Below are 13,681 nucleotides of genomic sequence, written 5' to 3' on the forward strand. Positions count from 1 at the left end.
GCTGGTGAGCGGCCTATGCTCCTTCACGAGGAGTAACAGGCGTAAGTAAGTAAGTAAGTCCAACCTTTTCATTGATACATTTAAATGGGCTACATACTTTTCACATAAAAATTCATTTTTCATAAACTTTTTTCTAAGGCATCTATAATTCGAACAAATCTTTTATCATCAATAAACAATGGAGAAAGTTTGAATGATATTCAATATGAGACTAGTCTTTCTGACAAGACACATATAGATCAATTGATTTCTGAAGCAATATTATTATATAGTGAAGCTGGACCTAGTATTAATTTAGACAATGCAGTGCATCGATTAGAAAGTTGTGGTGCATGGCGTGGTGCAGTGAAACTATGCTTATCTGTTGCACGTTCACGTGATCCATCCGATATAGCTGTGGATTGTTTAAAACGAGGTCGTCGTCCGTCTTCTGATCCATTGATTGATTTTGATCACAGATTTACCAATCGATCTAAATTGAATCGAATTTATGCTGTTTCGGAATTAGCAGCCACAGAAGGCAGGTTAGTCATTAGTTCTTTGTGTCGATGTTTTACAGTTTCTCGATTATTAAGCTATTCAACTTAAATATAGAGCTTAATGTAACCCGTCCATCAAGTAAATACTTAAGTACTCAGTTTTAAGTCAATGTACTTAAGTAAAGATTAGCGATAATATCGTATGGTTTGAACCTACGACCTATTAGTTAATAGTTTAATGATGTATAACCACTAAAATACTGGCACACACTGGTAACTGTTTTATAAGATTTTGCAAAACGACACTAGTGCTGTTATATGTTTCTTTATCGATTGTCAATTATATAATATAAGGATGTGCATTTTCTCTACTGAAAAGTTACATTCTATGCTTATGGATGCTAAAAAACTCTTCAATTTTAATTGGTTAGATATCTTATATTCTTAGTCTTAACTGTTCGCAATAATAGCCATCTTTACTGTGATCAGTTAGTCAGTCATGTAAAACGTATATATATTGGTTAAAATTAACATACTGTATTGTCACAGCAACATAAAATTGTCAACGCAAAACCCCATAATAGTAGAGACAATAACTGTACAAGTAGAAATAGAAGAATTTAGGCATCCTAGATGCAATTCCAGGGAACAATGTCGACCACGTAAGTAAAAAATTCCATAAGGAATCAAGAAACTTAGGATCGAGGGAAAGACAAAGAATGATTCCACCTCCGAAATCACCAACGATATTGAGTCATGTCAACTAAAGTCTATAACTACTGGCTACAATAATCACGTCGAATCCAACCACCTAGTCTACACCTACCTACACGACTCAGTCCACAAGTCAATATCATCATGTACTGATGCCTTGTCTTGATTTGGCCACTTCTGGCCACTCTTCAAACCTCTTCATAACATCAGTCATCATCGCGTGTCGAGGTAGTTGGTGAATGGGAATACGTAAGGAATGTTCTAACCAATTCAGTTTCCGAAAATCTACTTCCTTGTCAATCGATTTGCCACCGTTACATGGTACAGTGCATCGAACCTCAAGATTGTCAACTTAATGGTTTTAAAATACAGGAGGAATGCTTCGAGGTTACCTTTGTTTGAATACTAGTAACCTAAGAATATCTTTACGTTTAATGACTATGTTTCACATTCATAAAGTAGAATTAAGCGAACTGCCACTCAACACTTAATTCACTCATATTTCGGTTGGCATCCGAGCTTTCTGAAATCAGATATTGACCTACCAGGGTTCATGAGATTTCCAAGATAAGCGAAATGATTGAGACGCCTAACTACTGTGCTTTGTACCGTAGGTGATGATAACATTTTTGTCTCTATTATTCTTTTAGTAAGTCAATTTTTCACCTTACTCTCAATGCCGTATATTTATGCACAAGTGCTATTTACTTTAATTACTTTTATATGGTCTCCCAAAAATCTATTTAATATTTACTCGAGTCGAACCTAGGTGTTTTCGTCATTTAGTTGCAAACATCAGTGAAATGTAATGTGGCTAGAATACTTTGAACTAATCTTCGTTGAATAACCATTGAACTTGAAAAAACACGATACAGCTGTTTCATTGTAATATGAGGCTCGTGAACATTGCTTACCCACGACTCCCGTGGATCCGACCTAGAATCTTCAACTTTTTAGAAAGCGCTCAAAATTTAAACCGCTTAATTAGACTCTTGTGGTCTATATGTCCAACTTCAGTCGATTCGCAATATTTCTCAACTATTGTTGATTTTCATTAAGGAACGGGTAAACTTTTATCTATTTAAACACAAAAACCTCTATACAAGGGGCAGCAAATAATCTATGCGCCACACTTGTTTCGACTTATAAGAGGACTGGGATACTTGTTGGACGCCCAAACCGAAGCAGGTGATTTTCTTAAGATGCCGCATCCGAAGCCTTCGACCTAAAGGTCTGATCCACAATGCAGTGAAGCATCGTATAGAGATGCAGTCCCATGGTAGCCGGTGATCAACGACTGGTTCATACGCTATTTTTTCCCTCAGGATCCTGGAGTCCATGTGCTCCATTGGTTTGGGATTGTGGTTTTTCTACTCCCCTAGGTGGATCCTCTATATCCACAGACCCAGTTAGAGCGTCGGACATTCGCTTTTCGTCCTCTCAATTTCGTAAATTTCCATACCACTTCATTTTGGGGGAGGGAATCCACACCCACTTCTGAACTCGAATCCACAATCTTCTACTTAGAAGACAAACTCCTTATCCATTAGGCCACGCAGGAGGACAGGTAACTGTCTCATACCTAGCTTGGTTAAACTACACTAAACATGGCTTCTATCCATATATCTAAGACATAACGGCTGCTCAATAATTATTCATGTTTAATTAACAACTACCTTGATTTTGTATTTTTTTTTCTTTTCTTTATTTTTTCTTATAGATATGATGCATATCGTCGTATGACTATTTGTTTAGATCATTTACTTCATGCAGCTCAAATTAAATCTGATGCAACTTATCTTATTGAACCAATATCTACTACTACCACTAATAATACTGATATTATCAATGAAGAATATCAATCTAATCTTAATGAATTATCTAATTCATTATTTATTTTAAATGAATTGAATGATTTATCATCATCACCACAATTGGCACGATCTATTTTACAAATTATTTTAATGGATATTAATAAATCAGATGATATATTGGCACATTTTGAAGTAATTAGCTTTACAATTGTTGTTTTCTTTCTTTTTTGTCAGTCATATTCAACTTGGAATTTGTCAGATATATGTATCCAATTCAAGTTACTGAAAGACATATCCCAGATTTGTGTGGGGGGGGTAGTGAAAATATCGAACACCAGTTACAAAGAATTCAGGTTTTAGAAGAAGAAAAAGAGACAATGTATCTTCGATACTGCAAAAGGTTTTAAATCACATTACACAAGGTCTCTAACCATTAGTTATGATAATTACGCGGACCACAACCAGATAGTTTACACCTACTTACATGGCTCAGTTCAGTTGTCGATAACTTCATATACTAATTCTATGTTTTTGTTTGTCTGTTTTTACCTTTCGAACTACTTCCATACTGGGGAATATTGTCCGTTGAGTTAGGTGGTGGTTGGGTATATATAACACATGCCACAATCACCTCAGTTGATGAGGATTTGCTACTGGATCAATCTCAGCTTACTCGGTGGTCTCAAAATATATGAGCGGTGCTTCGAAGACAACTACGATTAAACACTAGTAAACTTTGAATGTTCTCTATTTTTAAAGACCACATCTCACGACCAGCGTAGTAATTTGGTCATTTCTTTGTCAGACGTATACCTCGCCTACGCTACGACTGATGCGAATTGGCAAAGGCCAGTCGGGTTTTGTGAATCTGTACCGTGAATTTTCCAGGCACCAGACCATTAGGACTGGTAAGGTACTTGACACATTTAACTACTTCACCCCCTATAAATAATTCAGGCTTCGACTCAAGCTACTCACAAAGCAAAATTTTGCATTTGGAGGAAGAGAATCGCATGCTAAATATGCTTTGGCTATTGCTTAAGACTGACAGGAAACTTTTTTATGTGCAATAGAACTGAACTTTTTTTAAAAGTTTTTGTCACCGATTCGTCTTAGTTAGACAACCGTTGAAAATTAAGAGGCACTGCACACAAATTTTCTGACTTAGTATGAGACTTAACAATATTCATCCACATTGATAGCAGGTGTCGAACCCAAGTTTCCATGTTCTGAAACAAACATGTGTCCGTTGTACTAATAAGTCACATCTAATTGTGTACATTTCTTACATCATTATTTTTCAAAGAAGGTGGAACTGTTAAATTCCACCTATTAGTTGTGACTGTGGCCATGTGAATATATCTACATTGATATGATAATTTTAATGCAATCAGATTATATTAGAATCAAGATAAATGATGGTCAGTTCGTTATTTCACTTTGATTTTTTCAGTTGTGAGCAATTGTGTTGAGTTGTAATGGGAAATGGTCCATAAATTAATTGATAGATACTAATTATTTTATGCTCTAGATTCCTTTGATCAAAATCAGTCAGTCGTATGAGATCAAATTTAGTTACTTTGTAGTTCATTTTAAATTTTGTACACATTCTATTACTTCTTCATAAATTTCATCCCACATACTTGACTCATATTCATCTCGTTGATTTAGTCATCGTTTCTATTTTCGAAAGTAATTTTTTGTCATTGACTGACACACCAGCCTAGAAGGGAATTGATTAAAAAACTATCGAATGAATCCATGAATGGCATCAGTTAGAAAGGTGTTTAATGTGAAAGGTGGTGAGTTCCTGTCTCAATGTAAATATCAACATTGAGATGATAGTGTATCGCCAGTTGACGAGTTTCAGATGCGTCCCGAATTCTACTTGCAGACACATACCGGATATTTCACATATCATTGAACTACTATTATTACTTGTCAGCTTTTTTTCAGTATCGATAAGCACTGCTGAGGAGTCCCATACTAGGATGAAACGGCCGCTCAGCGCTTCCAAGTTTTCAATGGTGGTCATCGATTCATGATTTCAATCAGTTTTTTTCAATTAATTTTTTTAAAACATTTCTTCTTTTAGGTTTTTAATTGGTTATTATCAAATGGTCTTACTGATACGGTGATGTTATTAAATTCAGCGCATTTTGAAGCGTATCTACGTTCAAGACTACGTCAAACACCAGATGATGCTAATTTACGTTGTCTTTTATGGCGTTTACTGGAACGTCGTGGTGCACGTTTAGAAGCAGCTCAAGTATTGGAACATTTAGCTGTTACACCATGTCATCAATTAACTTTAGAAGATAGATTAGATTTTGCTGCACGTGCTATTGTCGCTGTCAAAGCACTTCCAGGTTAATAAATTTGATTGATTTACATATATGATTTTATTAGTTGATCATTTGTTCATTTCATCATTACTGTGATATGTGATGCTTGAATCTTTTTTATTTACATTATATAGTCATTTCCATTTCTGACTTTTTGAAACATTCATTTTGAGTAAATAGATAGTCAGGTACATGTTTCAATTAATCAGTTAGTCAATATCAACTTAGATGCTGTTATATATATACATTTGTTTAAGTTTTTATATTACATAAGTGGTATGAGATGGATTTCAAATCGTGAATAATGGAGGAGTTGAAATAATGCAGCTGAAATTATTATGATAAAGACTAAGTGTTGAGAATATGGTTCAAATAGACAGATCGGAAAGGTATGAATGAAGGAACTCAAGATTTAGAGGGAGATAATTATTGAATGTATCTACTTCATGGAAATCGATTTATAGCTAGGTTACTCAAAGTCTGCAATCACCCATCATGATTATCTCGCGGCCCCAATCCGGATAGTGTGCGCCTACCAAATTGGTTTATACCGTTATGATTGGTGATGTCCGTGATCTGATTTTGATACAAAGCATGCTACGTGCTAATTCTCAAAAGTGACTACTTCAGAGAAAAGACAAGAGTAGAAGAGAAAGTCTATTGGGATATTAACTAATATGTACAAATAATTATTAAAATATATACATTTCGTCTTAGAAAATGAATCAATTTCTTAGCCACTGATATACAATTGTGATTCAGGTCATTTCCGATTGTTTTCAATTGACTTCATTTGGATACTTCTGATTGGCTCACTATATCACCTTTCCTTCCTAAAAAAAATCAGTCCTGCTCCTTGGATTTAACTTGAAGGCGTTGAGGGAAATGACGTCGATGATTGATTACAATTACTTATTAGGGGGATTATGATTCTGAATTTTTTTCATCATATTCTGGAAACAGCTTTGATGGAAATAGGTAGTGTTGATGGTGCGTATCTTTTACTTGGAAAAGAGACTTCTCGACCTTGAGTATGCAGATGGTATTGTCTTACTGTTAAATGACACCAAGCTACACTAATCCTACTTAATCAGTTTCTATTCAGTGTCCATAGATATGATATGTACAATGCACCTAAATACGAAGTGCTTTCACAAGGCTAGTAGGAGCATGTGTCTGCACTCACTCTTTGTGGTAGACAGTCAAAAATATTTGAAAAGTTCGCGTATCTGCTGAGTTGTATAAGTGCAGATGTGAGTGATGACATCAATTTACGTGTAGTGCAAGCCAGACCGGCTTATGTCAGTTTGGGCTATCTTCGGCACCTTCGTGATGTTAGCCTAGTTGTAAAATGTTAGATTCACAACGCCTCAGTGAGAGCAGTCTTGCTTTATGGTTGTGAGGCCTGACCCCTGTGAGTTGACGATGTTAAGCGACTCTGTGTTTGATCGTCATTGTCTCCAAAGAACTTCTGGTATTCATTGGCAACACCGTATTGGTAATCCTGAGTTTCGGCGACGTATGTTCGAAAACTGAACTCCCTCCCGTATTAATTACTGTTCTTGACAATTGTTTTATTTAGTAATAATTATTCATTTTTTATTTTTTCTTCACGGATTCTCCCTTTTCCTTATAATCTTATCCAACTCATTCTATGTTTTAGTATCATGTAGCAAGTTTTTTATGTGCCTAAATAATAATAATAGTAGTTCTATTGTTTGTGTTCTCGACTGAATTTTGTTGACAGATTTGTATCCCATGCGGAATACTTCGATATAGCCATTTTGCTATAAGTTTTACGTAGATTAAGTTATTTGTGATGAATAGTAGAAGTCAAGATACACATTTTTTCCTACATAAAATACAATCTACACATTATGGCATGTATCCCAACATTACTTACTTACTTAATTACGCCTGCTACTACTCGTTAAGGAGCATAGGGCGTTCACCAGCATTCTCCATCCAACCCTGTCCTGGGCAATCATTCCCAGCTCCTTCCAGTTGTTATTCATCCTTTTCATATCTGATTACATTTCTCGACGTGATGTGTTCTTTGGCCTTCCGCCTTTTCGCTACCCATCAGGATCCCAAGTTAGGGCTTGCCTCGTGTTGCAGTTTGATGATTTGTGTGATGTATGTCCTATCAATTTCCATCGACTTTTCCTAATTTCCTCTTCAGCTGGAAGCTGGTTTGTTCTCTTCCTCAGAAGACTGTTGTTGATGGTATCTGGCCAATAGATGTTGAGTATCTTGCGTAGACAATTATTTATAAATACTACGCTTGTAGCTCTTCTAGAATTACTGGCGGTCCCAAGCCCGAGTAAAGGAGGAGGGTTGGGCGTGGGGTTAGCGACCCCATCCCGTAGAAACCTAACTCGCTAAATAAACGCTATCCCAACATAGATTGATTGAAATTCATTTATGAATTTCTCAGCCATAGGATAAGTTAAACCCTTGTTAATAAATGTACATTGACACTATACGTTAGTTGATTGAGAGAAATTTGTTCTGATGGATTTTTTGTGAGATTATTTAGTTATAAGATAGATGATTGATCAATTTCTTTTGATCCTTATGGATTATCCTGAATGGATTACTTTGAGATTTCCATCTGTATAAACCATTGTTTCATAACAAAAATTGGAATGAATTCCAATATACCCAAAAGAAACTTGATAATTTGCAGATCTTAATATAAACAACAAGGAAAATTCAAACTCTCACAAATACCACCATCATTCACTTTTGGTTACTTAAACGAACTAATTCTTTCTTCCTGTACTATATCCTTATATGCAATCTTTCTTTTATATATTACCACCTCTGAATTAACTACTTTTATGAATCCGGTGTTCATCTTGTTGTGTTAATGAGGTACGGCAATTTGAACCAATGCATATATGTGCCTGGTCCTACGTTGTAGCTGACTGACTAACTGACTTAAACCAATGATTATTAAGACTCAGCAACTCATTGGATAACAGATTGAGCGCTTAAAGCGAAAAATTTTTTGGTTTGAGTCACAAAGTATTCATCAACACTTTCGAATGCTAAATAGGATCACACGCATTGTTATAATATACAGTTAGCCACTGACCAGCTCTATTTTACCTATAATTAATAATATTGCTTTACTGATCTTTCATATAATTGCGTTTCTCTTTTTACAAATATCATTTCTTAATATAAAGCTTCTCAACAAGATTTAGACTATTTAAGAGATCTTGAAGTTCGCTTAGAACTAGCACAGTTACAACAAATGTTAACAAATGAATTAAAACAATTAAAGAAACAGTTAAGCTATCAACCGAAACAACGACATCAAACTAAACAGACACCAGGATCACCATCATCATCACCATCAACAATAACACGTGGCAGTGGTCATATCTCACTTATGTCAACAACATTAAGTGATGATATTGACGAGGCGTTGGGACAGTTAATTCATGGACCATTGTTAAGTGTCACTGAAATGTTTGCCAATTATGCTGATCGATTTGGTTTACATGAATCGAAATTGTTTTTATTATGGGCTAGTGGTTCACAGGTAAGTGACAAATGCTTTTCTTGTGTTTACTTTTATTATATAATAATGAAGATTTACAGTTAAGTTGGGTCTTTACATGTTTTAAGTTTCCCTAAAGTAGACAGGTTAATTGTGCAGTTTTTGTTGTTATTTTGTGAACAATATATTCAACACCTATTATACAATATTCAAATCACTACTAGTCGCTGGTTTGAGTTTCACGCTACAAAGTCTAGTTTAGACAAGCAGTGAACATCATTAACCCTTTCATACATGAAATGTGATTTAAAGCCCAGAATAAGGATCTGCGCTTAGCAAGTGTATAATATCATCATTATTCATAATATTATCCAGAACGACAATTGAAGTGACTGTACCTACTAATATTGTAGTGTATGCTACTGATGTCGACAGATATAATTTGTATGTATTACCAATCGAAAGTGAAATGCCTGGCGACAGTGGATTAAGAAGTTCGAAGAAAAGAGAATGATTGGCGTGGATTCGACGAAACAATCGGGTTTGGGACTATTGATTGACAATTTGCAAATGAAATATTTATTATACGGTACTCAGATTCTGTAATTTTGTATTCAAATTTATTCGGTTGTGCTCACTGGGATCACTGGACAAGTAATAGTGAGGTTAGATGCAGGGTATTAAGGAATGATGGTAAATCAGTTGATGAGGTTGTGAATTTTCATCTACTGAGATGATTGGACCACGTGTTGCGTATGTCTGATTGCAGATTACCACGATGCGCAATAATAACTGGTGTTGGGGATGGTTGGAAGAAAGTTAGGGCGGACAAACCAAATCGTGGCATCAGTGCTTGAAGTCATTAACTTCTGGTCTGAGCCATGTTAGTAGATGCAGACTACTTGGTTGGGGTCCGTGTGACTATCATAACAAGTGGTTGGAGACTGTGGGTGCCATAACTCAGAATCGATCACAATGGTGTAGTTGTATAGACTCTGTTTTCCTTTAAACTATGAGATTAAAATCACTTCATATCTTTCTTCTATATATTACAACCATTGAAGTAACTACGTCTATGAATCGAGTGTTTGTATTGTTGTGCTAATGCTTTATGGCAACTTGTACCGATGCATATATGTGCCTGGTCTTACGTTGTAGCTGACTGACTGGTGACCTCATTACATTTATTGTCGTAAAAAGATGAAAAATAATTAGATAAACGATAAAATAATCTACTACCATTGTTCTCTTGTTCACTTTCAATTCATTCAGACAATGAATTTATTAAAAATAGAAATCTAAGTGATTTCTCGCTGTAGTGCTTGTAATATGTCCTGGTACTCGGTATATAGAAACCCGAGTAATTACGTAATCAGTATTATTCTTATGGACTTATATGTCTTTCACTGTAAGTGCGTGACCATGTGAGAGCATTTCGATAGGTTGAACAGACCCTTGCCATTCTCGGCTGTACCACGGCATTTATGGGAGTTATTCCAAAAATGTCAATGAAAATTCATTTTCTAAATAGAACAAAAATTGCATTCTTCAAGTTAACAAAACCCAAGATTTTGAAAATCCTCGTTCACACTAGTTTTTTATATTATGTTTCACTGTTTCGGGTATATATGTCATTCTTTTTATTCTGATACATTTTATTGTAAAGGATTCCGCGTTAATCAAAGCAATCTGGCGTGATCTTCTACGTAAAATACTTACTCAATCATCGGTTGATACTGCTACTCAAAGTCCATTGAAACGTTCACCTTCAATGTTCACTCCATATTCTAAACCACAAGATGTTAAAACAAAAAATCGTTCTTCTACACTACAATTAATTGAATTAACACTACAAGATTGTTTATCACGTTTTGGTAGTCGTTTTTTGGATGATCCAAGTACAAATCATTTAAAATGTTCCATTTATTTCCCTTTAAGTAAGTTTTCTTTCACTGAAATTCTATTTTAGTAAAATGTGTATTATTTTACTACTGAACCGATCTGTATAGATTGTCAGTTAAGCAAATACTAGTGTAAATCTGTGTACTCTTGTACTGTTTAGTTATTCGTCAAACATTTTGATTCGTTCAATTCTTCGCAATTCAAATAAGAATTAAGAGTTAACAATTTGTATATCGCATATTCGTCGATTACTAGTATTCAAACAAAGGTAACCTCGAAGCATTCCTCCTGTATTTTAAAACCATTAAGTTGACAATCTTTAGGTTCGACCCACTGTACCATGTAACGGTGGCAAATCGATTGACAAGGAAGTAGATTTTTGGAAACTGAATTGGTTAGAATATTCCTTACTTATTCCCACTCACCAACTACCTCGACACGCGATGATGACTGATGTTATGAATAGGTTTGAAGAGTGGCCAGAAGTGGCCAAATCAAGACAAGGCATCAGTACATGATGATATTGACTTGGGGACTGAGTCGTGTAGGTAGGTGTAGACTAGGTGGTTGGATTCGACGTGATTATTGTAGCCAGTAGTTATAGACTTTAGTTGACATGACTCAATATCGTTGGTGATTTCGGAGGTGGAATCATTCTTTGTCTTTCCCTCGATCCTAAGTTTCTTGATTCCTTATGGAATTTTTTACTTACGTGGTCGACATTGTTCCCTGGAATTGCATCTAGGATGCCTAAATTCTTCTATTTCTACTTGTACAGTTATTGTCTCTACTATTATGGGGTTTTGCGTTGACAATTTTATGTTGCTGTGCCAATAGAGTATGTTAATTTGAACCAATGTACATATTCAGTTTTGAACACTATCAAAGTATACAATAGTCAGCAGTTTATGGAGAGATTTTCAATGCATTATCACATCACATTAACTGAATTTGTAAGCAGTTATCAACATGTATTAAACTATTTTATTATTGTATATAAGATTTATATACATAAACCTTTATGTTTCCAATGCTGACTAGTGTTGGAAAGACGGTTGGAAGAAAGTTAGGGATGGCCAAACCAAAACGTGGCATCAGTCCTTGAAGTCACTAACTTTATTCCTAACCATGTTGGTAGATGCAGACTACTTGGTTGGAGTCCGCATGACTATCGTAACTAGGGGTTGGAATCTCTGTGTGACATGGTTCATAATCAACCATAATGATGTAGGTGTATACACTCTCTGTCTTCCCTTAAACTAAGAGATTAAGATCGCTTCATATCTTTCTTTCTATGAACTAATTCTTTCGTCCTGTACTATATCCTTATTGCAATCTTTCTTTTATATATTACCACCTCTGAATTAACTTCTTTTATGAATCCGGTGTTCATCTTGTTGTGTTAATGAGGTATGGCAACTTGGACCGATGCATATATGTGCCTGGTCCTACGTTGTAGCTGACTGATTGACCTATCTCTCTTCAAATGAATAAGCTGTTTTTGTACCTGGAAATAATTCAGTTTTAAGATTTTCTATCATCGTTTTCAGTTAGTAATCCATATAATACTATGTTTATTTTCTTTTATACTCTGTTCTCTCCCACACTCCCATCTTCCCACATCTTATCTATCAGCTGATATAATTTCCACACTTGAATATTATGCTATACAACATTCATTAAATCCAACATGGGTACCAACTATTCTACGTGATTCACATTTATTATGTATTGCTAATATATCTGATGCATATAATGAATTAATTCATTCCAAAGATTCATTATGGCGTCGTGATGAATTACAAGAACGTTTATTTATTGCATTCATTACAATTATTGAAGATTTTCTAATGAATAATACATCGATTCAATTAACAATACGTCAACGTATGTTACAAACTGATCGTATATTAAATCAAATTACTGGTTTATTAGTGGATTTAAATTCAGATATAAAAACTAAAACCACAACAACATCAACAACAACAATCAATATGATTGATAAAACTGGTCATTTAAGTAAATTCTCTAAATCAAAATGGATTGAATCATTGCGTAATTTACATGATCGTTTACAACGATTAAATAGATAATTTACAAATATGTTATTATTTTACAAATATGAATGTTTTCTCTTGGCTGGTCGGTTGTTTTTCTATAATAATAGAACAATGATAATAACTATCTGTACAGTTTTGTTACCCTTTTTATGTTCTTTTAACCAAATATAAAAGGACGATATATCTAGGATTGTTTTTTTTGTTGTTGCACACACTTATGTTTTTTGTTACTGATTTTATGAAGCTACTCAAATGTTTGTTAGTAGTTAGTGTACTTATATAGGTTGTAGTTTATTTATTTTTTAGCAGATCCCCTATACATTGATTGATTGGTGTTGATGAGTTTATATAACTAAATGACAATGGTGAATGTGTCGCTCAATTTCGTGGATTAGTTGAAGTTAGACATTAACACCGTTGGATGCCAACTCAGGGGGTTAGAGGTTAAGCGTTCGCACGCGAGACTGATAGATCCTAGGTTTGATGCTCGCGAAGTGGGGTCGTGGATGAGTACTGCCGATGAGTCCCACAATAGGACGAAACGGCCATCCAGAGCTTGCAGGTTTTTTATGATGATCTAGCTTCAATTGACATGAATTTAGAATGGTGGACATAATAAGACCATTTAAATTGTGGACTTATACTTTACGTTAGTTATGCAACAATCTAAGTGTATTTACTTAATACTCAACTGTAGTTGCAAGTGTTACATTATTTGGGCTTGTATGTAGTGATAATCCAATTGAGTTAGGTTATCTGAAATACTCGTTCTTTTAGGTCTTATCATACCAGGCTGGTCAGTTGTAGAATAGTAATAATAAAAGCGACAAACCTACAGTACGAACCGTAACTGCTG

At 35.0% G+C, this 13,681-nt stretch overlaps 1 protein-coding gene across 1 annotated transcript in view; it reads left to right on the top strand.

Moving 5' to 3' along the window:
• MS3_00008966 (uncharacterized protein) overlaps window positions 1-13,010 on the top strand; it is a 30,797-nt gene extending 17,787 nt beyond the window's left edge. The window contains exons 14-19 of the mRNA XM_051217304.1: window positions 139-524; window positions 2,914-3,199; window positions 5,103-5,376; window positions 8,547-8,905; window positions 10,530-10,800; window positions 12,401-13,010. Of these exons, the coding sequence (XP_051064691.1) occupies window positions 139-524; window positions 2,914-3,199; window positions 5,103-5,376; window positions 8,547-8,905; window positions 10,530-10,800; window positions 12,401-12,858 (2,034 nt within the window). The 3' untranslated portion in view covers window positions 12,859-13,010. The remainder of the gene's footprint in view (window positions 1-138; window positions 525-2,913; window positions 3,200-5,102; window positions 5,377-8,546; window positions 8,906-10,529; window positions 10,801-12,400) is intronic.
• The last annotated feature ends 671 nt before the right edge of the window (window positions 13,011-13,681 follow it).

This window comes from Schistosoma haematobium, chromosome 5, assembly GCF_000699445.3.
Source record: "Schistosoma haematobium chromosome 5, whole genome shotgun sequence".
In the NCBI taxonomy this organism is placed as follows: Eukaryota; Metazoa; Platyhelminthes; class Trematoda; order Strigeidida; family Schistosomatidae; genus Schistosoma; species Schistosoma haematobium.